Source organism: Rhodnius prolixus, unplaced genomic scaffold (assembly GCF_049639745.1).
Source record: "Rhodnius prolixus isolate KJV_2025 unplaced genomic scaffold, Rpr scaffold_7, whole genome shotgun sequence".
NCBI classification, from domain to species: domain Eukaryota; kingdom Metazoa; phylum Arthropoda; class Insecta; order Hemiptera; family Reduviidae; genus Rhodnius; species Rhodnius prolixus.
The window spans coordinates 10,674,888-10,699,271 of NW_027411582.1; the positions used below are offsets into that span (position 1 = coordinate 10,674,888).

The window sequence follows — 24,384 nt, forward strand, 5'->3', positions numbered from 1 at the left end:
TGTTGCAAATTTTTAGCACCAAGTTCAAATCCTTCGCACTTGTAAAAGAAAAGACAGCTGTAGAAGAATTTTGAAGATTCAGCGAATTTGCTTTTTTCTCGATTTGCTAAAGAAAAGTGAATGCAAACCACCTGTAACATAAGAAAATAAGAAAAGAGAGAACACTGGAATAAAATAAATAAATTTATCTATCATAGACAATAGAAATAAAATATGTTCTTCAAACAACAGAAGAAAAGAATGCACAATACAATAAATCCATAAATGTAGCAGAAAGAAAGATGATGAACCTAGGAAACGAAACGCTTAATAGTTGGAAGTAAAGAACAATGATTTAGATTGTTTGTTTTTTAACATTGATTTAGATCAACATAATCAGGAATTTTCGCCTCAGTTTTTATCATTTGGATGGCCAAGAAGCAGAGTTGGAATTTTGGTATAAAATCAGCAAGGTAACAAACAAAAAGGTAAATTAATTACGAAAAGAAACTGCCGGTTCTCAAATAGAATAAAAGCCTGATCCTTTCTTTACGGTGATCTAAAAGGCTCCGCTAAAGAACATCCTCGAGGGAAATTAAATGCAGATCGACTTGTAATTCATTCAGGTTTTGCAAATTTTTAAGTCATGCCAAGAAGTTAGGCGGTTACAATCATTCCTCACCATATAATGTTGATGCACTTTTTTTTTGGAAAAACCCTGAGTGAATCCATTTGATTATTCTTTATCAAGTCAGGCGTATTATTAAGATATTCTGAAGCAAGCGTCACAACCATTGTTAAGATTATCACGAGTTACAATACATACTGCGTCATGTATTACCACTTGTTTATAGTAAGAGCAATTTATAAAATAACTTCATGATAGAATGTTGAATGGAATTTGTAATAAAAATAATGTATCCAGCAGCTGACCCTTAGATTTTCTCTTCCTAGAAGCTTCTTACAGCTCACTGTCCGGTGATGGACAGTGTTGTCTGTAACGAGAGAACACTGTCCGGAGGCCGGCAGTGCACTGAAAAAAGCTCCGAGCGCTAATAACCTCAGCTGTTGATGCGCTAAAAAAAAAAAAAAAAAATGTATTTAAATCCTTAGGTGTAAAAAAAAAATTCAACATTTTTAAATTGCATAATTTCATCACATCATGACATCTAAAGCGAATTAAATTATAAATAATAAAACATTTTTTATTTCCATTAAAATTAAATAAATGATTGAAGGCTAGTTTTATTACTAAAATTTAATACCAAATAAAGAAAGATAATTGGCTTACATTATCGGCTCATCTATGCAAAGATTGCCTAATTTCTGAACGGATTAGGATTTTCATCTGAAAGAGGCATGTTTGCGTATTTAAACCTAATTTTAAAGTATCGAGATTTTGCTTGAAATTTTGTCCCCTCCTTAAAAACAATTAGTTCTTTCTTTAAGAACCAATATTAATTTCTATGTACTTTTTTAAATACGTGAACAATTTTATGATTAAGAATTCCTGTTATCTGATAAATGTCTGCAGTAGCATTTAATCCCAGCCTTGAATGCGCTTCGAAGAAACAACTCATAATAATACTGAAAAATAGTTTCCCAAACAATAAATAATCCTTTGCTTTTGTAGGAAAAAAAAACTTAAATAAACGGACTTCCATATCTCTCTGCAACTTGAACCTTTAAAAATGTTCATGATGTGCAAATACTTAATGTGCTAATTGTAAAACATACGAGGATAAAGTTCCAGGAAAAAAAAAACACTACAGCTTTTATCGGTAGTTTGGAATGAAATTCAGTTTCTATAGTAACAAACTAACTAGGATTAAGGGTAGTACAAAAATTAAAAAAAAAAAAAAAAAAAAAAAAAAAACATGCTGTGAACTTTTTATTAGCTATATCGAAAATTTTAAATATTTTTTCGTTAATAACATGGCCACATCTATACGTGAATCTTGTAAAAGCTGCCGAAAGAGACTTGACTCTGCATTATTGGTAAAGTTTTTAAATACTTCTTAAATTCCTCAATTGAAAGCTATCTTCAATATTCTCATATTGAAAATTCAGCATGTTATTGCAAGCGAGCTCTCTATTCAGATTTACTATATATAAGAAATTATTATAGATTGAAACTAAACACGCTGGAACTTGATTATATTCTCAAATAATGTTATTTTTAAATAATGTATTGATTTAGCTTTGAAAACTTTTTTGTTGAGACGCTCTTCAACCGTATCACTTTATTATGTTTATGTATACATTGCTGAGAAAACAGATATTAAAACAAATTATGTTAAAAACAAAATTAATTACTAAGCTAGGAGAAACTCGTGTAAGTGATTATGCCAGATTTTATTTTTAAAACTATTTCCTTTCATAAGGTGAATTCCTTTCTGAAGATTATATTCTGGACGTGCCCCTTTTAAACATTCTATAAAGAATTTTTTTTTAGACAGCGATATCTTTCTAATTTTTTTGACAACACATATAAATTTTATTTTCTTAAAAACACATTACAGACAGATTTCAAGTCAATGCATCAATGTTGCTATAAAAGAAAAAAATAATTTCAGGACTTCTTTAAACATGCCTGGATGAGCGGTAAGCGCAGAAAGTTTGACATAGTTAAAGAGATTGGACCACTGAATAGAGACTTTGGTACAGTGGATGCAACCTTAATGGGCTTAGCTTCATGTCTTTCATATTTCTTTTATACAAGCGTCATAGAAGAGATTCGCAATTTTGGGCCGCTTATGTGTGCAGCATTTATCATAGGAAGCATTATATCTACATTGACAGGTTGATGCATTTTAATTTTTGTAAAACAGTAGAAGTAAAAGTAAAAGCCTTTTACTGTAATTAACATTTATTAAAAAAATATTTTGCAGTATTGTGTTTTGCGGAACTAACGGCCAAAGCACCGGTGATGGGCAGCACCTACCACTATGCTTATCGCTATATCGGAGAATTTGCAGGCTTTATGGTCGGCTGGTCTGGCATGTTTTCTCTTTTCATTAGTAAGCTCGTTTTTTATTCTTATTTAATTTTTTTAAATAAATTATAATAATTTCTGTAAATCGTAAGTTTAATTAGTTTTGGAGAGGGATAAACGATATTCTTCCCTCTAGTGTCGCTTCATAGTAGTTTACTAAATTACAATGTGAGGACAGTCCAATATTTTTTGAAATTACGAATTAGAACTTCGGGCACTGAAGTAACAAAAAAACCCAAGGAGTGCTGATTCCAGATCGTTTTTAACACTAGATTGCCAAAAGAAGTCATTTTGACTGCTTTTTAATTTCAGTTTGAAAAAAAATTATATTTGAAATGATAAAATTTCTTAGAATTTTCTGACTTTTTATACATGATATAAATGCATTTATTAAAAGTTGCATTTACCTCCCCCCTCTCTTTATTTCTGATATATGTGGTGTTATACCTATATTGCCCAAAAGCAGTAATTTTGACTGTTTAGGAAATTTGACATAATTAAATTACTTTTATTATTAAATTCAGTAAATTTCTCATATGACCAGTCCGGCCCTGTATTGAAATAATATTTTTCATTTTTTTCAATGCCCGTTACATGATAAATTGTAGATTTCAACATGCACTACATAAGTTGCAGTTACTCTGTAAGCCAAAAGTAGTTGTTATTCTTATCTCTATGCAGTGATTTTTGTTCTACCAAGGTATCTACAATTGTTTATGTTATATCATTTGCGCCCTAAATTCATAAAAGCAAAGTCGAATAAAAGTGATTTATTTATAAAAAAAAAAAGCTAACGAACATAAGTGAATTCTGGTCTCTCTAGAAGATTGCTCCGATACAGAATCAAACGCAATAAGTTCTGAACTATCATCTGAAGATGAAACGGTTTACATTCAAAGTGAAGCATCTGAAACTGAAGATAGCGATGAAGAATCGACCACAAATGATGAAAATGAAAATGTCATCAATATGCCCAGAAAAAGGTGTAGCATGCGAATTATTTCAGACATTGATGAAGAAACTGAAAACACCTTTCAGGAGATCGAAAGTGCTGCTGATTACCATCTGATGCTGTTGTCTGCTGATACTGTGTGATCCAAATTTGAAGAAGGAGGTATTCCTGAAAGATTACCATCTACTAATAATAATTTTCAAGGATGTGTAAGGGCTAACAAGCTACTCAAAAAGAAATATTATGGCAGATAATGTTACCAGCGCATTTTCGTGGATAGTAGATAACCATATTATGAAGCATATAAGAATGTGCCCAGAAGAAGAAGGTCACCGAATTTTGATGAATGATTGGACATCATTACCGGAAATGCGTGTATTTATTGGGATTTTGTATGCTCGTGGAGCTTGCGAGGCAAAAAATGGGATCCTATACAAAGAAAATACAAATACCACGAAAAGTGTTCTTGTTCCAATTGGCAGAACAGCTTTCCACTGTATATAGAAATGCATGGCAAAACATTTTACCAGAACCTGAGGACCCACAAAGGCCAGCTGCAACATCATCAACTGCAATCCATCCTAAAAACGCAAAATTTGTCAAATATAACTTTGCCACAGTAAAGAAACAAATATTTGTGAAAAATGTAAAAAGTATGTTTGCGTAAAATGTACGCAAGAAAAAATGTCCACTTGTATTTGCAAAAATGCACAAACTAAAAATGCATAGAATACTTTTCTTTTTTTTCCCAATTGAAGTAAATTTACTTTAATGTTTAATATTTACTAAAAACATGTTTTATAACTGTAAATAATATAAAAGAATATTTAAAATCAATTTTAAATAAATTTCTTTGCGCCATAGTTATTCTTTCACAAAGCAGTCATTTTGACTGCTTTTGGGCAATATAGGTATATACTAAGTTCCAGTCTTTCTAGTGTTAAAATATTCGGAGTTCCATAAAAATAATTTTAATTCCCATAAATATCAATTTCCAAAATTTATAAGAAGTCATCGCATTTTGTCTTGTTTTACACGAAAAATGCCATAGGATGACATTTTTCAAAGGAACAACATTTAAATTAAATATACTATATGCTAAGATACATTATATATATACATATATATATATATATATATAAATATATATATATATATAATGCATCCACTGAAAGAGAAGATATAGGCTTGACGCAACGCTCGACCACATGTTTGCCACATCTTTCTACTACAAGAACATGTTTGGGATATGATGGGTCGGCTCTCTGTCAGCTAAGAACTAAATAAAAGGGTCTGCGATGTCATAAACTTTAGCAAGCCTGGAATGAGACGTACCTACAAGAGGCATCGATCACCTCATTCGTATCACGACCCGTAAATAGAAAATGTATAGTTAATCATACTGAAGTAATGCCTAAAATTTCTTCCTTGTTGCAGCTCCCTCCGAAATAATTTGCAACTAACATTAATGAAAGTTTCAGGAATATAACATTACTCGTTCTTGTTATTTACTACATTTCCATTAGTCTTAAATATTTTTAAATTTTGTATGTTATTCTATCTTCTTTTTTATAGAATGTTCAGCAATGACCAGAGGATGTAGCAGACTACTGGATGTTTTGTTTTTTGATAACACAATATCTAAGTTGGAACAAAAACACTTAGAGTTGCCGAAAATCGCACCTTGTGTCCGTCGGTTTCCAGATATGATTACATTTCTAATTGCTACTGCATTTTCCGGTACTTTATTTATTTTTTCAATTACCACTATTTAGAAGTACTGTAATCTTGTAAAAGTTCCATTCCAAGTTTTTAAAAGTGGTTTTTAGAAAATAGTCTGGTAGAGGTAAAAAAAAAGTACCTCAAAAACGAAAGAGGGCTGAAACTACTTACTGGATTTGAGTTCCCGGAATCTTAGTAGTTTTTATTCACTACTAGGATGATCAAATCCTTAGTCCGATCCTTGACATATTCTTCCACCTCGTCCAACCATTTTTTTTTAAGCAACTAACTTTTCTTTTCCTTCTTGTTCACTAAAAAATACAAGTAAAATTATATACATTATAAGTCCATTCGTTATAAATTGCAAACCATCCAGTCTATTATTTTGTTTAATTTCCGCAGCTAATTGACTATGTATTCTTCAAGCCTAATTATTCCTTTTATTTATATCCTTATCAAACCCTTCCTATTTCATTTTTTCCAGATTAGAACCGAATTTTAATTCCCTAAATAATCATCAGGAACGATTTAAATCTTAATGGGAACTTACGCACTTTAGAGCGTTGGCGTTCATTACCTGTAAAATTATGATTCAACTCTAGGAAGCTGAATATAATCTTTCTGCCATACGATTAAACATCCTTATCCCAGACTTACTGAAGTTAATTTACCATCTCGGTTTGGAATTCTAGTGTTATATATTTACATTTGGATTAATGTTTCTAATAATATGCAGGAACCGTGTCAGCTAAGCCAAAGGAGTCTAAAATTGCCAACAATTTCGTGACCGTAATAAATATATGCGCTTTAACTACAATGATTATACTATTCTGTGGACAGACCAAAATTAACAAATTGGGACTGGATTCAAACATTGCCCTCGATGAACCAATGTCAATTTTTCCAGCTATAACTATTGCTTTGAGCTATCTGAATGGAATTGAAAGCATTGCATTACTTGGTGAGAGAATAAAGAAAAAGGTTTTAAATATTTAGTTCACTAAATTGTTTAACAATGAAATTTCATATTCTTAAAATATTTTGCAGGCGATGAGTTAAAAGAGGCGCATATTGCATTGCCAAAAAGCTTCTTTTTTTCTCTGGCTACGTGCTGTTTTTACTATATTGGACTGACCTTACTGTTCTCTATGGTAATGTCCGACTATGTTGCTGATGTAAGTAGTAGTAGCAGCTTGATGGAAGTTATTCTTTTGAAGTTATAAGTTATGGCCCCTTGTTCACATCCACTCAAGCACAATCCATTTAGGAACTTTTCTTTAGCAGAAGAAAATAATCTGGATCGGCTCTACAATCACTGAATAAAAAATAAATGAGTTCACCCTCATATCTACATATTTATATAATATGATATTTACACATGTAACTGTCTGAAAATGAAGTAAGCAAATTTGATTGTATGGAAGAAATCTTGGATTGAAGCACCTTTTAGTTACCGATAAAGTTTTAAATTATAACTTAATATTTTCTTATAAATTTATATTAGCAATCTGTGCAATACAATTTGTGAATTACTGAAGTACTTGCGTTATTCTCTTGAGGGGAAAAACTATCTCTGCATGGATTTACATTCTTGTAGGATAACAGGCTGTTAGACTCGGAGGAGGTCCATGAGAAAGAATCGTATACAGCGAATTGGTGAGTCTTCTAGAAGGGTAGTAATGGCGAGATTTTGTAACAGAGGAATACCGCAATGAAAAAGAATTATGCAGTTTTTTTTTTTGGTAGTTGAGTTCTAAATTTCGGTTAGGTAAGAAACGTTGAGATCTTTATGGAGCTTAGAATTGGATAATATAGCATGGATCCTTTATTTATTTGATAGTTATTGTTTAGTAAAATACCAAGTCATCTATAAGTCGTACAGGTTTGCAAATATTATTGTAGATCTGACGTTGTCTTTCGTAGATAATTTTGATCGTCTGCCTATAAGACAGTTGCTTATCTAAAATATTTAATAATTATTTTATCTAATGACTAATTTTTATGAGGATGGGCCACTTTATTAAGAGAAAAGAAGCATAGATGAATTAAGCGGTCAGCAGTTGCAATGAAAAAGGTGTAATGATGTTAGGTAATGGCCTTTTTTTTGGTTCACTACGTTTTGGGAACCGAAATTTAGAATTTAACCACCAAAAAAAACTGCATAATTCATTTTCATTGCGGTATTCCTCTGTTACAAAATCTCGCCATTACTACCCTTCTAGAAGACTCACCAATTCGCTTTATACGATTCTTTCTCATGGACCTACTCCGAGTCTAACAGCCTGTTATCCTTTAAATCCATGCAGAGATTAGTATTTCATTAGCAGATGAAAATTGTATTCGTATACATCCGGATTCTCTGACAACGTCGAATATTCTTACTTTTGTAATTTAAGGCCAAACTAATTTTGAACAAGACATATAGATAATAATTCCGTACATTACAACGAGAATATAATTTATATATGCGGTTTGTATGTATGATCATACATAAATCCTTTTACAGGTGAATATAAACTCATGGATATCACTTCTAGATAAATTAAATCTAACCGAAGTGTCTTGGATTATAAAAATTGGATCGATGTGTGCTTTTTATGGTGGGTAAGTACTTCAAGTTGATAGTTTATTTGTTTAATCTAATGCTTGGGTAAGTAGCCTGCAAATAATTATGTAATGTACAAATATATCATATTTAGCTTCCAACTAATCTAAAAAGAAAAAAAAAGTAATAAGTATATATAATAAAAAAAAGAAAGTAAAGAAAAGCTGCTTAACTATATTACGCTGCAAGTTAAAAAGCGTGGTGATATAAATAACGCTAAAATGTATGGTCAACTTATATTAGGGATTAAGTCCTATAAGAAGTCTTCGTCAATATTGAAGACGTCGAAATATCAATAAGAAAACAAATAATTCAAAATAGTAACCAATTAAAACTCAATAATTAAATAAATAAATAGATTAAAAAACAAAAGAGGTATGTACAGTTAATTGTGACTGATTCATTAATCAAGAAGGAAGAAAGAACATTGCCCAAACTTGAGACATTTTATTCTCATTCTCAAATATTTAACCACCAACCGTGAATTGATATAATTTCTTTCCCACTTTACATTGGTAACTTGATATCTTCAAGTCAAGGAGCCTTCTTAAAAGATAATGGCTGACCTTTTTGCAGAATCTCTATGTTTTGTCTCATTTGGCCAGACTTCTTTGGACGTAATCTATAAAATTCTCTCAGCTGCTATTAGTCTATTAATGAAAGACTTTTCTTATGTCTCTCCAATATATAGCCATAGTTCTAAAGACTAATCAGGAAAACAAATCGCAAAATTAAATAACCTGAGGAACTCCTTTCTGGACAGAAAAATAGCCTAGGAGGCGTTAATTCCTTTTCTCAACGTTTTTCTTAATATCAAACAAGAAAACAGCCATAACTCCACTCAATCTACAGAGAGGCCTCTCAAACGTTCTTATAATTATTACCTTAGTTGCTTTGAGAGACACTTTAGACTTTAAATTTTACATCAGGCAATGTTTTTACAAAGTCTTATGATAAATTCTATGGTTGTTTACAGTAGAAAGAGTCACTCTTGAAATAGATCTATTCTTTCATTATAAGCAATGTTGAACGTCATAGAACGGTTAGCTCTAAGAGGCTCCTAGGAAGAGAAAACAAACCGAGGACAGGTAGCTAGATTCGACCCAGGTTTTTCACTACCTGCAAACCACACTATCACGGAAATGAAAAGAAAAAAAAGATAGAGTCGCAGTTACACACCAGGAGAGTGTTTTGCCCAAAGAAATTTAAATAAATGGATTGAATTAAGAGATTCAATTTTTTCTTGCTATTAAAGAACCTTCCTATTTTGTTCAGAAATTATGCTCTTTTTCTATTGAACTTTAATTTTTTTTGAAAAGTCGTCGAGTTTACAAATTCATTAAAAGTATTATATTTTAAAACTAATTACTTCAGCTTTCAGGCAAGTCATTACAAGCGTGTTCTGTATATGGCGGTCTGTCTAATAATTACTACCACATTATCCAAAATAACAGATTTCATCAGCTTGCAGGAATAAGGATTAACGATTGAACACTTATTCATGTTCTGTCCCAAATCCATGAATAAAGGGAGTGTTGACAAAATGCATATAGTGTGAAAAATAAGCCAAAATTGGCCTTGAATACAAATAAACTTAAATCAATTTTGAATTTATTTAAAAAAATATTTATATTATAAGTAGATAACTAATGAAATCTATTAATTGAAAAATATTTCAGAATATTTACGCATTTATTTTGGTTAACAAGATTAGTGCATGCAATGGCAAGAGATGGCCTATTATTTCATGTATTTTCTAAAATAGCTCACACTTCGGGCGTTCCTGTAACTACTGCTTTCACTGGTGGACTCTTAACAGGTAATTTTTCAGTTTAGCATCTATCATATCGAGATCTTTTCTGTATCTTGCTCTTCTTTCTCAATAATGTTAAATTTTATATCAGGCAATTTTTGACGGAGTGAATAAGATAGCAGTTCGTTGGCAAAAGCTTTGTTACTGACGCTCCAGTCTTAATCTACGAACAAATTTGTAGTTACTAGTAGAAAGATTCTTAATATAACTTCAAAAATGAATTGAATGCTAGTTGCTTTGGTTCATTACAATTAAGTTTAGAGAGAGAACCGTGTGCTCTCTCATATTACAATCAATTTTTATAAAAAGAACATGAAGTAAAAAAATTAATAAATAAATAATTAAAAAAATAATGATTAGAATTGGCATTATTCTTCCACTCTTCAGGATTAATGTATCAGTCATCAAAAACAATGTAAATTATAAATTAATATTAGTAGTAAAACCGTATTTAAACAGCGATTTCAAATTTCATTTCTAATTCACCAGGAGTGTTCACTACATTCTTTCGAACGCATTGTATGATACAGACTGAAGTATTTTGTGCACTCTTAATGAATGTAACGGCACCAATTTGTTTACTAATTTCTAGGTAAGTTTTTACAATTTTCTTTTTTTAAAAAGTTTCAAACTATTTTATAGAAAATATCAAATATCTTGTTTATCAACTATAGATACAGTGATGGTACTGGCGGTGAAGAAATCTATGTTGGACACAGATTAATCTTTATAAATCATCCGCAAGTTGATAATCCTACAGTAGTAACCGAACAAATTTCTATTGTCTTAATATCAGTAATTAGTAAATATATTCATTTATTACTAACTAATAATATCAACTATAAATTTAAAAATTGCATTGTAACCAAAATACTCATAAGGCTAATGAAAAACTTTAATTTCCGAACAAATTTCTGGTTTTTAAAATTTAAATGAATAAATCCAATGCTAATAATTATACAATACTCAGTGCAGCGTGAAATTATCATTTTTCATGAGGCAATACATAAAATTACTCGATTTTGTTTTTGCCTTTTCAAAAGTTTGTTATTTTATGAATTCTTGGTCTAAAATTTACTTATTTTGACTTTGCAATCAAATGTTCATATATATATATATCAGTTAGTTCATGATTATCTGCACAGATAGCAGGGGCGAATTAAAACTGTCCGGTAGGACAGTTGTATAAGGGTTGACCATCAAAAACTGCACGAAAAAGCGTAACGTTGAAAAACACCCAACTTTGACAATTTTTTTCTCTTTTTCTATAAAAGATAAAATTCCCAAATTTTCTTTAAATCTTACTCCAAACCATCCTTTATAACTGTAATTTTTTTGCAACAACCCAGATCTAATAGGTTCCGAGAAAAAAGTTGCCGAAAATGACCAAAAACCGCTTTTTCAAAAAATGTTCTTGTTCTTGTTGTTGTTCTTGTTCTTGTTACCTTTTTTGTAAACAACGTAGCGCCTAAATGCGTGAACCGATTTTCATGAATGAGGTGTCATTCGATTGGGAATTTTATGTACATGTGCCTTTTGGGGGTCTCGGCCCTGTACATCGAATGGGAGAGGAGTTAGCCCCCTTTATGTAAGGCCCCCTCCAAAATTATTATTACTAATTACTCTGTAAATCTTGGCCCGATTTTGATAAAATTTGGTAGGATGATAGGGTTAGGGCTCCCCTACCTAACAATAAAGCGACGATCTGCTCTTACACTTGTTAAGGGGAAGTATAGCAATCGTTTCAAATTATCGACACGTGAACCGATTTTCATGAATGAAGTGTCATTCGAATCGAAATTTTGTACAGATTTGTACTTTAAAAGTCTCGACGCTATGCCTCATAAGGAGGAGAGTTCGCCCCACCCAAATAAGGCCCTTTCTAAAACTATTATTACCAATATTTCTACAAAGCTTAGTCCGATTTTGATAAAATTTAGCACGAAGAAGTGATTAAAGCTCCTCTACGTGGCTGTGAAGTGCCATCAAGCTCTTACACCTACTAAGAGGAAGTACTGCAATCGTTAAAATTATCAATGAGTGAACCGATTTACATCAATGAATTGTCGTTCAATTCAAAATCTTTGCCTTTTAGGCAGAAGTACTGTAATCGCAGTTTATTTTTCTTGCTCCTCTTAAAAGGAAGTACTGAAATCGCAGTTTAATTTTTGTTATTTACGTACAAATACCTTCCTATTTTATTCAAAACGCTTTCTCAAAAAAATGGTTATTGAGGATGGTTTGGTGACCGCAACTATAACCATTCTTTAAAAAGATCTCTCCAGTGGTAGTTACGGTTCCGATTTAACACCTTATCAGGTTATAATGATAGAATAGCTTATTCCAAATTTTAAAAAAATCTGTAAAGCAGACGTAACTTTGCTAATAGACAAAAAGGAAAATCTATCCAAAAGGTACAAAAATCTCCTTAACAAAAACTTACAGTTTAAAAAGTTAAGTATAAGGGTTGATTAAACGCCAAAAGGTACACAAATCAGCAAGTACCCAACATTTCATTAATACTTCATTGATATTATTTAAGTAATTTTACCGCATTAATTTTCATTAATATTTTTTAAGAATTTATTAGATGTCACATACCCTTATGCTGGCCAGTTCATTCATAATAGTTATAATTGTGATAAAATGTATATTATATCTTCGTATAAATAGGTACTTTATTTTAACTCTATTCCAAATTATTCTTCTGGTTTCTCTTTAATGTGCCCTTTATTCTAAGATGTCACATATACATGCATGTTAAATTAGAAAAAGAAAATTTAGAGTCGGCTACTGTTTAAATTTGAATCACGGAGGATTTAAAACAATATTTCAGTCTTGAATTCGTCTTACCGAAATATTCGTGAGGACAAATAACACACAGTTTATTAACTGTTATTACAAGTAGATTATTCAACATTATTTATTCATTTCTCAATTGTAATTTAATTTAGTTCCCCTAATTTTACTTATGGTAAAATACTGGAATAATTAGTTGTCCTAAAAATATGCATATCTTATTTATTTTATATTACATATACACAACATTGTGGGAAGAACACCTAGATGGAGAATGTAATTGAAGAAAACTATATTATTTACGATAAAGCCAGATTGACTACTACATAAAATAACAATTGCTTTAATCGAAGAATGAACTTAAACCGACGATTTTTATTTAAAAATAAAAATAAATAAATAAAATCATTGATGTACGATATGTTGGTGTAAGCAATTTTTAAAAAAGTTAATGAATTTTTTAGCCTCATATTTTTTTATTTTTTATAACGTTTTCTTTTTCACCTGTAATCAATAGTTTGATTATTATAGATAAATAGATATTACAGTCAATCTAAGTTATTTAACCATTTGGTGTGCTACTTGAACAAATATTTTGTAGATGAAAATGGCCAGCATAAGGGTATGTGACTTCTAATAAATTCTTAAAAAATATTAATGAAAATTAATGCGGTAAAATTACTTAAATAATATCAATGAAGTATTAATGAAATGTTGGGTACTTGCTGATTTGTGTACCTTTTGGCGTTTAATCAACCCTTATACTTAACTTTTTAAACTGTAATTCTCTACCTTTACTTCATTTAAAACATATTTTACGTGTTGTGGGCGGGGGCTACTAGCAAACATACTTCGACTATAAATAGATTATATTAAACATTAAATAAAATCCAAGACCTAGAATGGTAATTGAACCCATAAACACAAATACTTCTTTGCTTTGCTAGCCTCGCCTCTTACCAGCTCACCTACCGAGGAACCTATACAATAAATTATGTTTGTATGGAAACCCTAGATTTAAAACGAAAGATTGCAAATAAAATATGGCAAATATAAGTATATCCATAACTTTATTGATCCACAATAGCACGAAAGTTTTTAATTTCTGACCGGTTACGAATTTTCTCACTTTCAACAGTAATAAATAACACATTGGTAACTCTACAAGTGTTTTCCTTCTTAGAAGAAACATTGACACTTAGAAGTCAAACTAGATCTTTTATGGCACAGAGTGGTACTTAACAGCCACTTCACAACTAAGATCACTTCACCCCTCCACCCACAAAAGAAAAACATTCTAAATCCCAATAGGTACGATTATCCTAATTGCAACAGTTGCACAACTCTGAAGCCTTGAAAGAACTGAGGATCTCAGCTTTCTTTCACGTTAACCTGAAATAATTGGGCACCTAGATCTCGTGAATCAAAAATTTCAGTGAATATATATTTTAAAACACTGAAAAGCTTCAATATTCCTTTTTTTAAACTCGGCTTGAGAAGCTTACCTTCTTTGATTATTCTCTAATCTCTTGTAGGTTCTTTTCTACCAATCCAACTCATCTACTTGCTAAATGCAAAAGGCTGTCTTTAGATTTCCCTCTGGTATGTTTCGCTTCCCATCCAAACAAATTTTACCAAAATCAGAGGTTTGAAACAATAAAATTAATCACAAATGATTGTTGATTTAGCACTTCTTAAACTCAGTAATAATCCTGAAAAAATAGCACTAACTTATCATAATACCTAGTTTTAAGTAAAATTTATTATTTATAATTACCAAGTTTAAGTTAAAGAACTTGCATTGTACGTGTTTCATACTGAATTCTTCAAATTACTTTATTATAATTTTAAGTTATTTCAACATTTACATAATCAAAATTATTTTCATCAAGTATTGAGAATAATGAATTTTTTGCCTGATAACTAAGCACTGCTGGCCACTATTGGGTTTTGTTTTACTTCCTTAATAATTCTTCTATAATCACGAAAAAAGAAAGCAATTAATTAAAGATAAATACTAAAAAATAATAATAATAATAATAATGGTGAAATAGGCTAAGAGAGAGACTAAATAAGTAAAATATTTTTATTCATCAGCTATGATTAAATGCAGCATATTTATATTAAATGACAGGTTCGTCCTTGCCTTCCGAAATAAAAGACTATATCTCGAGGTCATAGCACTTTGCAATAATCACTTTCTCCTCTTACTTAATCATCACTTAACTGCTAGATCTGCAATTAATGTAAAAAAAAAAAATCTCATAACATGGATATTCCTTCATATGGACACTATATTGAGCAATACTTTCATCAATCTACAACCCTAAGGATTTAAGAATTTGTCTTTCTTTTAAAATAGGATTTTAAGACTATTTACGATTCTAAAAGAGGAAGTATTGCAAGCGGGCACCAATTTCAAATTATCTTTTTATAAGATAATTTAAACTTTTTCGAAATTATCAAATATTTGTTTTGGAAAGAAACGTGAGGAAATTTCATGTAATAAAAGTTTTTAAGATTCTATTTCTATTTTAATGATTAGAAGAATAATTTTTATTATAATAATTATAATTATAACCACAGATGAACAACGTTTGATTTATTAGTGCAATCACTCAAAGATGCACTCTAAAGAATGACGAAAATAATCCAAAATTAAAAATCGAGACCCGAATTCATTAATGGGGTTTTAAACACTGAATCATTTACGAAATTAGGCCTTATAGATCCCTTAGACTTACTTATTCTCTTCCTCTTCTACCTTGCAGTGTAGAGGAATAGATCCCTTAGAATAATCAAAATACTTTAGATTTAACATCTACATGCATCTATTGCTGTTCAAATAATCATTTGATAATTCGCAGAAATGTTCTCAAACGATTAATACATTTTCATAACAAAATATTTTGCTAGGTAAGTTGAAAAGTTTTCATCCTTTCAAAAAGATGGCGTTATACAATCAACGAAATTCTTGTTATGTAGGTATACCAAAATTAATTATTTCAATCAGAACAATTTGCCTTCCTATAAAGATACTTTGGCAAAGGAAATATTCTGAGATTTAAGAAGGCACAATTGGAATACACACTTTTGTTCACCACAAATAACACCCTTATTTTACTATTCCCAGATCTAATGAAATTCATCGCGTCTAAAGAAAACATTTGTTTTAAAAGTAACTGCACTTCAGAGATGTAATCTATTTCATTGGCAGGCTGAGAACTGTTCACCTTGCTGCTTACTTACTCATAAGAATACTTGTTAAATAATAATTCCGACTAAAATAAATAATTTTTTACAGCAGTAAGTTTAGCTCTCATCTCACACATAGGAATGAGATTCACTGACGAAAAAGAGAATACAAACTTAGCAAGAACATTGTTTATTTTTGTGTTGATAATATTTTTTATAGCACTTTATTGTTTGTGCAGGCAGCCACAACATAAAAGTCCATTCTATCAGGTAAAGTTTTTCTATAACAATTGTTTTTTATAAAACGATCATGGCAGCCTAACAATTGTTTGCCAGTAAACATTTTTGATTTTTGTTACTAGGTAAGTGGAAGTACTGAAAATCTGTTATCGAATTTTCACCAAAATATCATTAGGAAATGACGTGTATATTTATGAACACTAGCACCAAAAAAAAAGGTAGTAGGCCTCCAGTCTTGTAATTCAATTTTTGTCTGAAGTAGGCACGCGTTTACAATAGGTTGCCAAACTCTAATAACAAAACAGCGAGTTTTCATAAAGTATTGCAAGTATTGAAATATTCTTTTTCACTAAAATTTATTATTTGTAATGTTTTCTGGCTCAATTTGGTTTGACTTATTTCTTTAAAAAAATTCTATATTTGTCTATTGTCAAAGGCAAATTAGAAAAATCAGTCGTGGGATTTAGAGTATCAATTTTTTTTTTTTTTTATTAAGTACCGACTCTGAACGGTCTCTGTCAACGAAAAACAATTTTTGTGACAATAACCCTTAAAATCCATTAACTCTGCTTAAATTCTAGACTGGATTCCTAGATACAGCCACTACTCTTCACCAATAAGAATTGCTGGAAGTATAGAGAGTGGATTATGACAAACAAGAGGCGGCTTAAATCTGTTTAAATCTAGTGGGCAGGTATCCCAGACTAGAAACCTAATCCAAAAAACTCTCCTGTTATCTTTAGTGTATACCACAAAAAAGAAAGAAATTAAGAGATAAACTGGACCCAAGTGTCAATTCCGACTTTCCCTCCATCAAACCGTAATCTCGGATCTTATTTCTGTATAGCATCGTGTAAAAGAAGAAAAAAAACTTACATAGATTATTTTCCTTCACATTTTTCAAAACTTTTCTTATCATTACACCTTTACTCTTCTTACAAACGAACCTACAAACAAAAAAATATAACAGTTAAGCATTTTCTTTTTCATTAGTTCAGAAATTGAGAAGTTAAAAAAAGCATAATTTGATTTATCGTAACATTCCTTTCTAATTTCTAATGCCTTAAGTAAGAAAGTAATTGCAGCATTTAACTGTAACTAAAGTGATCCAAACATGAATGTAGAAAAAAAAATTATTGATTTTTAAGTATGCCCTTACGAACTGTATTTGAAATTTTAGCTTAAGTATCAAATATACTTTCAATATTTCAATCTTCGTAGGTGTTTTGTCTGTTTATCTACGCTAAAACTCTTATCGTAGGGACAAGTATTCCTCCAAGCGGAAATATATAGAATTCCACAATTTCAGCAATCAAAATTTCCACCCATCTCACACGGACTTCTCCTCATCTAAATTTCAGTAAAACGGTAGATACATTAATAATATAATTTTTTCTTCAACAGTACACTTTGCTAACTGAAATGTACAAGTATCATACTTTCTTAAATCTGTCTATCACACTTAACAGCACATTTACGCATGTAATGAATATAATAAAAGTAATACGCTGTTTTTGGTAAATGATCTTTTTAAAAGACCTTCACCTCATCTAGTAATTTACTGCAATGCACATTGTTCTTCACGCAAAATCAAGTTATTCCATTCTAGCAATAATTGAAGCACATTAAATCGGCACCACTACATATCAGACCGAGAGATTTATTATTTAAGACGAGAATGCCTTAAAATTGATTATTTCCACAAAAGTAGAACATAACTTTTATTACATTCCTTTCGTACGTAAATGTGATAGACCACTACATACAAAGAAATATGTACTATCATACAAAGAAAGTTTGATATATTTTAGAAGCACTGTAATGATGAAAAATTTACATTATAAACGACGTGAGAAACTGCCAGTCTTAAGATTTAGATAATATTACAGTAAGTGGTATCACTTTGAACAAAATAAGGCAAATGAGAAATAGGGGCATATGATAGTTTTTAAAGAAATTTTGGGAAGATTATTCGTATGTAAAATATCTAGAATAATATACATATAAAATCCTATTTAAAACTTTTTGCCTCATTATCTAGTGCCGTAGCAAGAGAGTATACATATATTTTAATTGTACGAGAAAAAATCGTTTTTCTTCAGTTTTTATAACGAAAAGTCGGAGAATCAGCCATCTGAAAATGGCTGATATCAAAATTCGAAAAAGAGTCACATTATAAGTTTATCAGAATTATAAATTAACCGTACATTAGTTATAACATTTAAATAAACGGCTGTTTGTTCACTGTTTAAGCTTTCTTGCACGGTTATGGGTCTACCAAAGTGGCACTGTAACGAGTAGAAATACATGTGGAAGGTTATACCCGTAGAGGATATAATCAGCTGATGGGCTCTGTTGACACAATCATGTTTTTTTTCTTCTTTTTTTTTTAGGGGTTGTAATAACTTTTAGGTCATATCTCCCGATGACCGAAAGCCATACTTCTCGGTCCATCCAATCTTCTTCTTTGAGTCCTCTAGCACCCAAGGTAGACTCTTAACTCGTCTATCCAGCGTCAAACTGGCGGCCCCTCTGGTAATTTTTTGTGGCCAACGACATTCTGAAATAAAATGAAATAGAATAAATTTTTAAGACGAAAATAGCGCTTAGGCGAAATCAAGACGGCAATAACGTTCACACAATTTCTTCGTTAACCCTTTAACTACTAAAGACGAGTATTGCCAATTAAAAAGTTTGCTGCACAAATTTGATGTTACTTTGGGAGTACATACTTGTATTAGCAACTACTTTCAACCATGAAATAAATAAAACGGCCTTAATGAAGATTGTCTGTCTGTCTTTGAATCCAGATATTAGAAAATTAGTACGAGGAAAGAGCTGGCACTTTTGGGGTAAAAAATAATAGTTTTAGTTTTATAAATACCTTAAATAAAATCAATGTTAAACAAAAGCAATTATATAGTTATTTAATTATCCTATTCATATTCCTGAATCCTAACTTCAGAATGCAAATGTAACAAAATTTGTAAATTTGATGTGGCCTGCGTGAATCTTGCCTGTTGCACCAAATGGCCCTTGTTTTAATTGAGTTTGAAACCCCTGTTCAACTCCATTTTTTGACTTTGAAATATTAATTTAAAAAACTGTTAAAGACCACGTATAGTCTTGTACGGTATAATTTTATAGTTAAAGACTTCAGGATAAAGTTTTAAAACAAAGAATAGCAAAGTATATTTTCTTCCAAAATAGATTAGGATTCACAAGAGCTACGACACTAAAATTACTACTGATTTATAAATAACGATATATCAATTACTTAATTTTGGTCTCAAATAAAACTTTTCTTGAATTTCGATCTAATAATTTTTTAATCAATTTTGACCTTTATAAATCACGCTTGAAAGTTATGTATAAATCAGACCGAGAAGGAGAACCACCAGAATAATTTTTTATTTTATTTTTATTAATGACCTTAATCAAAAGTCGATATTACTTTTTGATTTCCAAGATTTCTTGCACAAGATATTCCATTCGCCAAAAACAAAACCATAATTTAATTAACAAACTGTAGTTAAAATTTCATGATTGAAAAGAGGCTAACCGTAAAAAAAATTAAAGGTCTTTAGGATGCCATGTGAAATTTTAAATGGTAAAGGCTAATACGTACAATAAAAAAGCGCATTCCTTCAACAGTAGAAAATTAAAGGTCTATTCATTTTTAATAATAAGAAGCAATATTTCTTAAGACCTATGTAGTTACAAAAACTGAACAAAAATCTCAATGGCCTAAATACGTTTTCAAATCAAGTTGAAAACCGTATCTTAAAAATAAAAAGAAAGTAGAAAGGTAAATGTCGTTCTTTGAGTATTGTAAGCGTTCGGAGAGTGTGTGCGCGCTGTTTCTACTACCCGGAAGAATTAAAGTTTTTTACATGATCTTGAAGTCCATTTGCCTCTACGGTGTGCTCTTCAATTGCCCCACAACAGCTGGTTGTTTCTACTAACTGACACAATACCTTTGAGCCATATTCAACCAAACAGGATTAGTTAGATTTAACACCATAAGTATTATGGTATCAAATAGGGATCGACATCTTGCTGAACGATGATAGCTATACGAATTATTGAAAGTAAAATTAAACTTGAAAAATAGAAGTTATTTTTATGTGTTTTTAAAATGTAAGAGTACAGTTTTTCTTATATTTTTAATTCAAATCTATTTTTATTATGTTTTGTTTTAATTGAAATAAAGTGCGTTCGCAGATTCCTTGTGTGCCGATAATGCCATGTTTAAACATTTTATCAATTTTTATTATCCAAGAATATCTACTTTATAAAGTTTGGAAACTTTTACTTTCGTACGTTTTAATAGGTTTGTGTCGTCACTGTGTCCCTTTGAATTTATCTAGTTACAGTTCTTTCAAAATAACTAAAAAGTAAAATGACTACTTTTCTAGGCACAATATTTTACTTCAGTTATTCTATGCATAAGTCCACTGAAGATTACTTATATGGAAGAGGAAAATGGTACATTCTGAATAATCGTACAAGACTACCTCAACCGAAAGAATATGAACCATCAAAAATGGGTCCGACGCTGTATAAAAAAATTTTAAGGCACAGACTAAGGTAAAATTTCTTACAATATAATTTTATTAATACTGACTTTCCCAACAGCAGTTGTCCAATTGATTTTTAACTCAATTCTGAAATCCGTATAAAAATAAATTTATTTGTTTTCTTTGAAATAGGTAGGCCAATTATGTGAAAATAATGATGAGCTGCTTTGGTATTTTATAACAAAAGACAATTGATTAAACAATAAAAAGAAATGTCTTTCAGAAGATGAGCAATCTAGCTTAAACCTTTAAAGTCTATATTTTACTTTATGTAAAAAAAAAGAAAAGTTTTTTAATGTTTCAAATTGATTTCTGAAAAATAAAAACCTTCAATTAACATCATTCAAGTTTTGTTAATATGATTTATAATCGCCTCCATCAAAACATTATCAAGAATTTGTGATTAGAAATAAGCTAGGAGCATGTTTACTCGAACATACTAAGGAATCCCAGCATTCTAATCTAGATTAGACGCAATTACTGAACTATCTCTTAGAGGAATGAATACGGCCTCCGTTAAATCCACCTCTACGTCAACGACCAATTTTGGGCGAAAATTTTAACAGCGTGTCTTCACGGACTTTCTGTCATCGAACAGAAAATAGGCTCTGTCAATTAAGCTGTTATAACGTGCAGCGATTAGAAAAGAAAAATGTTCCTTACCAAAGAAGTGACGTTGGAAGACTCCAGGCTGCAATCATGATAGCTTAGCAAGAAGCAAAACTGACATTTTGGAGTAAGAATTTTATGGACAGCTTGTATTCTTTTTCAGCTCTTCAATGTTTCGTTAAGTAAAATTCATGATTGAAGAATCTGCAGTCACTACTAGTTTTCCACAAGCCTATTTCATGGAATCGAATAACGCAAGATTGATTGAAATACCACTTTAATTTTTAATTTCTTGTAAAACCTACACAACCATAAAATCTTATCACACAACAAAATACTGTCACAACCAACAACAACGAACAATACTGTCACATTCTTTAGAGATCTCAGATTAAAGGGGCTTTGACCAGGACAATTTCAGATTAAAACTCCTATTACCTTTAAAAGAGATAAATAAATAAATGAATACAAGAAAATATTGTTTGCCTCAAAAATGAATAATTAAATACCTTCAGTTGTTCTCGTTTATACAAAGCTGGCGCAATAAAGATTATTTTAAAACAGACGGATATATAATATTCACTTTTGGTACAAGTGTATATATTTTTTTCCCCCATTATTTATCACCTGTAAATATGAGCGTAACTTGCAACCCAATCTTCTCCAAATAAATTTTTATTTCTTTTGCTCTATATTTAACCTTTATATAACTAAAACAATTACTCTGCGAAAATCAAGACGAATTAAGATGCTGTTAATCTTTGTTTACTACTACAGTCATTAGATTAAAACCACATAAATAGAAGAGGAAAATTTATTTTTAGGTTTGTAGCATTTTAAAAGGGAATTTATTTTCCTTAATATAATTTTAACATCTGGTTGGCTAAAAAAAACCATGAATACACAGAAAAGCGATATTATCATGTTTTCAGGCTAAAAAAAAATCCTTTTATTTTCTGTTTCTGCTGTAAGATAGAAGGGGGAATATTAAAGACATCTTCAGAGAACATGGCATCCCTGCCTAATAACAGGAACACTTATAGCCCTAAAACACACATAGATAAAACAACTTATAATCACTCACACATTACACCTTAAGAGACACGCCTCCACCAATGAAAGCAAATACAATAAAAGTAAATCCAGTATTAAAAATAAGGCCATACTGAATAAAATACTACACAGGTTGCCTTTATTTGGGCAATAAATATTGGACTTTGCCCTGAGTTAATTAACCTGCCTTCAAACATCCATGGAGTCCAGTAGATACGCTAGTACAGTTGAAGCAATAGATGTAGAGGACCAGACTGAAAAGGACGTCAGAAGCGAATAATAGGATATAAACGTTTAAGTAACCACTTTGAAGGACAAATGAATCGACAATAATGTTTAAAATTAACAAAAATAAGTAATCAATAACTAAGAAGGTTAATAAAATGACCACCCTCAAGGCCAGACTAAATTCATTGATAATAGTTTACTTAGAAATAAACAATTTACACTAAATGAAGAACTTATTACTGAGAAATGTGTACATGAATTTTAGTGTCTAGTGTTGGTTGAAAAGCAAATGATAGTTGAGTAAAAATTCTGCATAAAATATGTTAAATGAGTAAATTTGAATTAAAAAAAAAAAAAGGTAAAACACGTTGAGATGAAGCAACAATTAAGCTAAATAATTATGAATACATTACTTGTCGGCACTACTTTACACACGAATTTAAAACATTTTGAATTTAGGCAGGCATCAAGTCTAGCAAACATACTTCACTCAAATTTCTCTCAAAAAACCATGAAATAAAATTAAAAGGCTTAGATAGGGAATAGAACCCAGTACAAAATACATCTTAGCTTTGCGGACCGTCGCCTCTGTTGTTGGTAAGAACCAAATGTCAAATGAACTAAAATATTTGGAATCTTGACAATAATTGTAAGAGAAAGTCGCAGTGGGTGTAAATGATTAACACTGTTTTGAGATTGTTAAATTTCTCTTTTCTTAAATTTTATAATGTCTGATATCAAATTCGCACATGTATTACCTACGTAGAAATAGGAAATATATAAAAATAACAATAATTGTTTTTATATCAGTTGAACACAATTAAATTTTGTAAATATAGCTTAACTCTCATTTGTAAGGGGTATTTCCACGAGGACAAATTAAATAAATAGTATTAATAATCAGTGTAATGATTTACAAGCTTCGATTGATAATAACAAAAGCAATAGGCATAAGAACTGTGGAGAGAGGAGTGCGCTACAAGTAATAGAGGGGGAAATAGGTAAATACAGGTAAGAGTTGATGTAGACATGAGTTTGTTGGTGCCCCAACCTAGTGGAGGGACGATACAGCCACAGTTCACGGTGCATTACATATAGTCAACATCAGCCAAACCTGTCAAGCAGTTCCACACTAGCCCGTGACTTGGCTTTCTTTACGTGTGTTAGTTTGTAGTGGCGTTTGTGGCACTGTTTTTTTTTTTCGTTTGGTTTAAAATTGACTATCTCTGGAGATAGTTGTTATTTTGCAGAAAATGGTATTCTCCTGTGTTAATGTAAAGGTAAGTCCAAATTTTTCATTTCTTATTTGATTAGTCAATATTTTGATTTTTTGCATTTAGACTTTTAAAGATTTATCGTTTCAAACCATCTGAATCACATAAATATTATAAACTGTCCTAGTTTATAGTCCATATCGTTAATAATGTACATAAAATACGACTATTATTCTCGCTATCCTTCCAATAATAGGACAGGGAAAACCACATATTCGTTACACCGGTGCTAACCTTCGAAATAATTATATAGGACTTCCTTATCGCTTAGTATTGTTGACTTCGCACTGTACAGTTTCCTCCGAAAGCCTTTCGAATATTATCAGAATGTTGCCAATCC

The 24,384-nt window shown here is 30.8% G+C and overlaps 2 protein-coding genes across 9 annotated transcripts in view; both read left to right on the top strand.

Annotated features, from left to right (window-relative positions):
- The first annotated feature begins 1,845 nt into the window (after positions 1-1,845).
- Positions 1,846-21,222, top strand: LOC141446940 (high affinity cationic amino acid transporter 1-like). Of its 7 annotated transcripts, none has more exons than XM_074113957.1 (14): positions 1,846-1,977; positions 2,556-2,781; positions 2,871-2,999; positions 5,502-5,666; positions 6,385-6,609; positions 6,696-6,823; positions 8,155-8,252; positions 9,933-10,072; positions 10,556-10,658; positions 10,741-10,868; positions 16,170-16,330; positions 20,525-20,633; positions 20,719-20,890; positions 21,013-21,222. In XM_074113957.1, the coding sequence occupies exons 1-14, from the start codon at positions 1,915-1,917 to the stop codon at positions 21,014-21,016; spliced, it is 1,851 nt and encodes a 616-aa protein (XP_073970058.1). In that variant the 5' UTR covers positions 1,846-1,914; the 3' UTR covers positions 21,017-21,222. The 7 variants fall into 7 exon arrangements, 5 of the variants coding, with proteins under 5 accessions (XP_073970058.1, XP_073970059.1, XP_073970060.1 ...); XM_074113958.1 differs by having other exon boundaries at positions 16,173-16,330; XR_012454014.1 differs by lacking the exon at positions 20,525-20,633.
- Positions 21,223-23,907: 2,685 nt separating this feature from the next.
- The window catches only part of LOC141446941 (cationic amino acid transporter 2-like), a 55,710-nt gene continuing 55,233 nt past the window's right edge, over positions 23,908-24,384 (top strand). For both annotated transcript variants that reach the window (XM_074113962.1, XM_074113963.1), the window contains exon 1: positions 23,908-24,050. In XM_074113962.1, the coding sequence (XP_073970063.1) occupies positions 24,024-24,050 (27 nt within the window). In that variant the 5' untranslated portion in view covers positions 23,908-24,023. The remainder of the gene's footprint in view (positions 24,051-24,384) is intronic.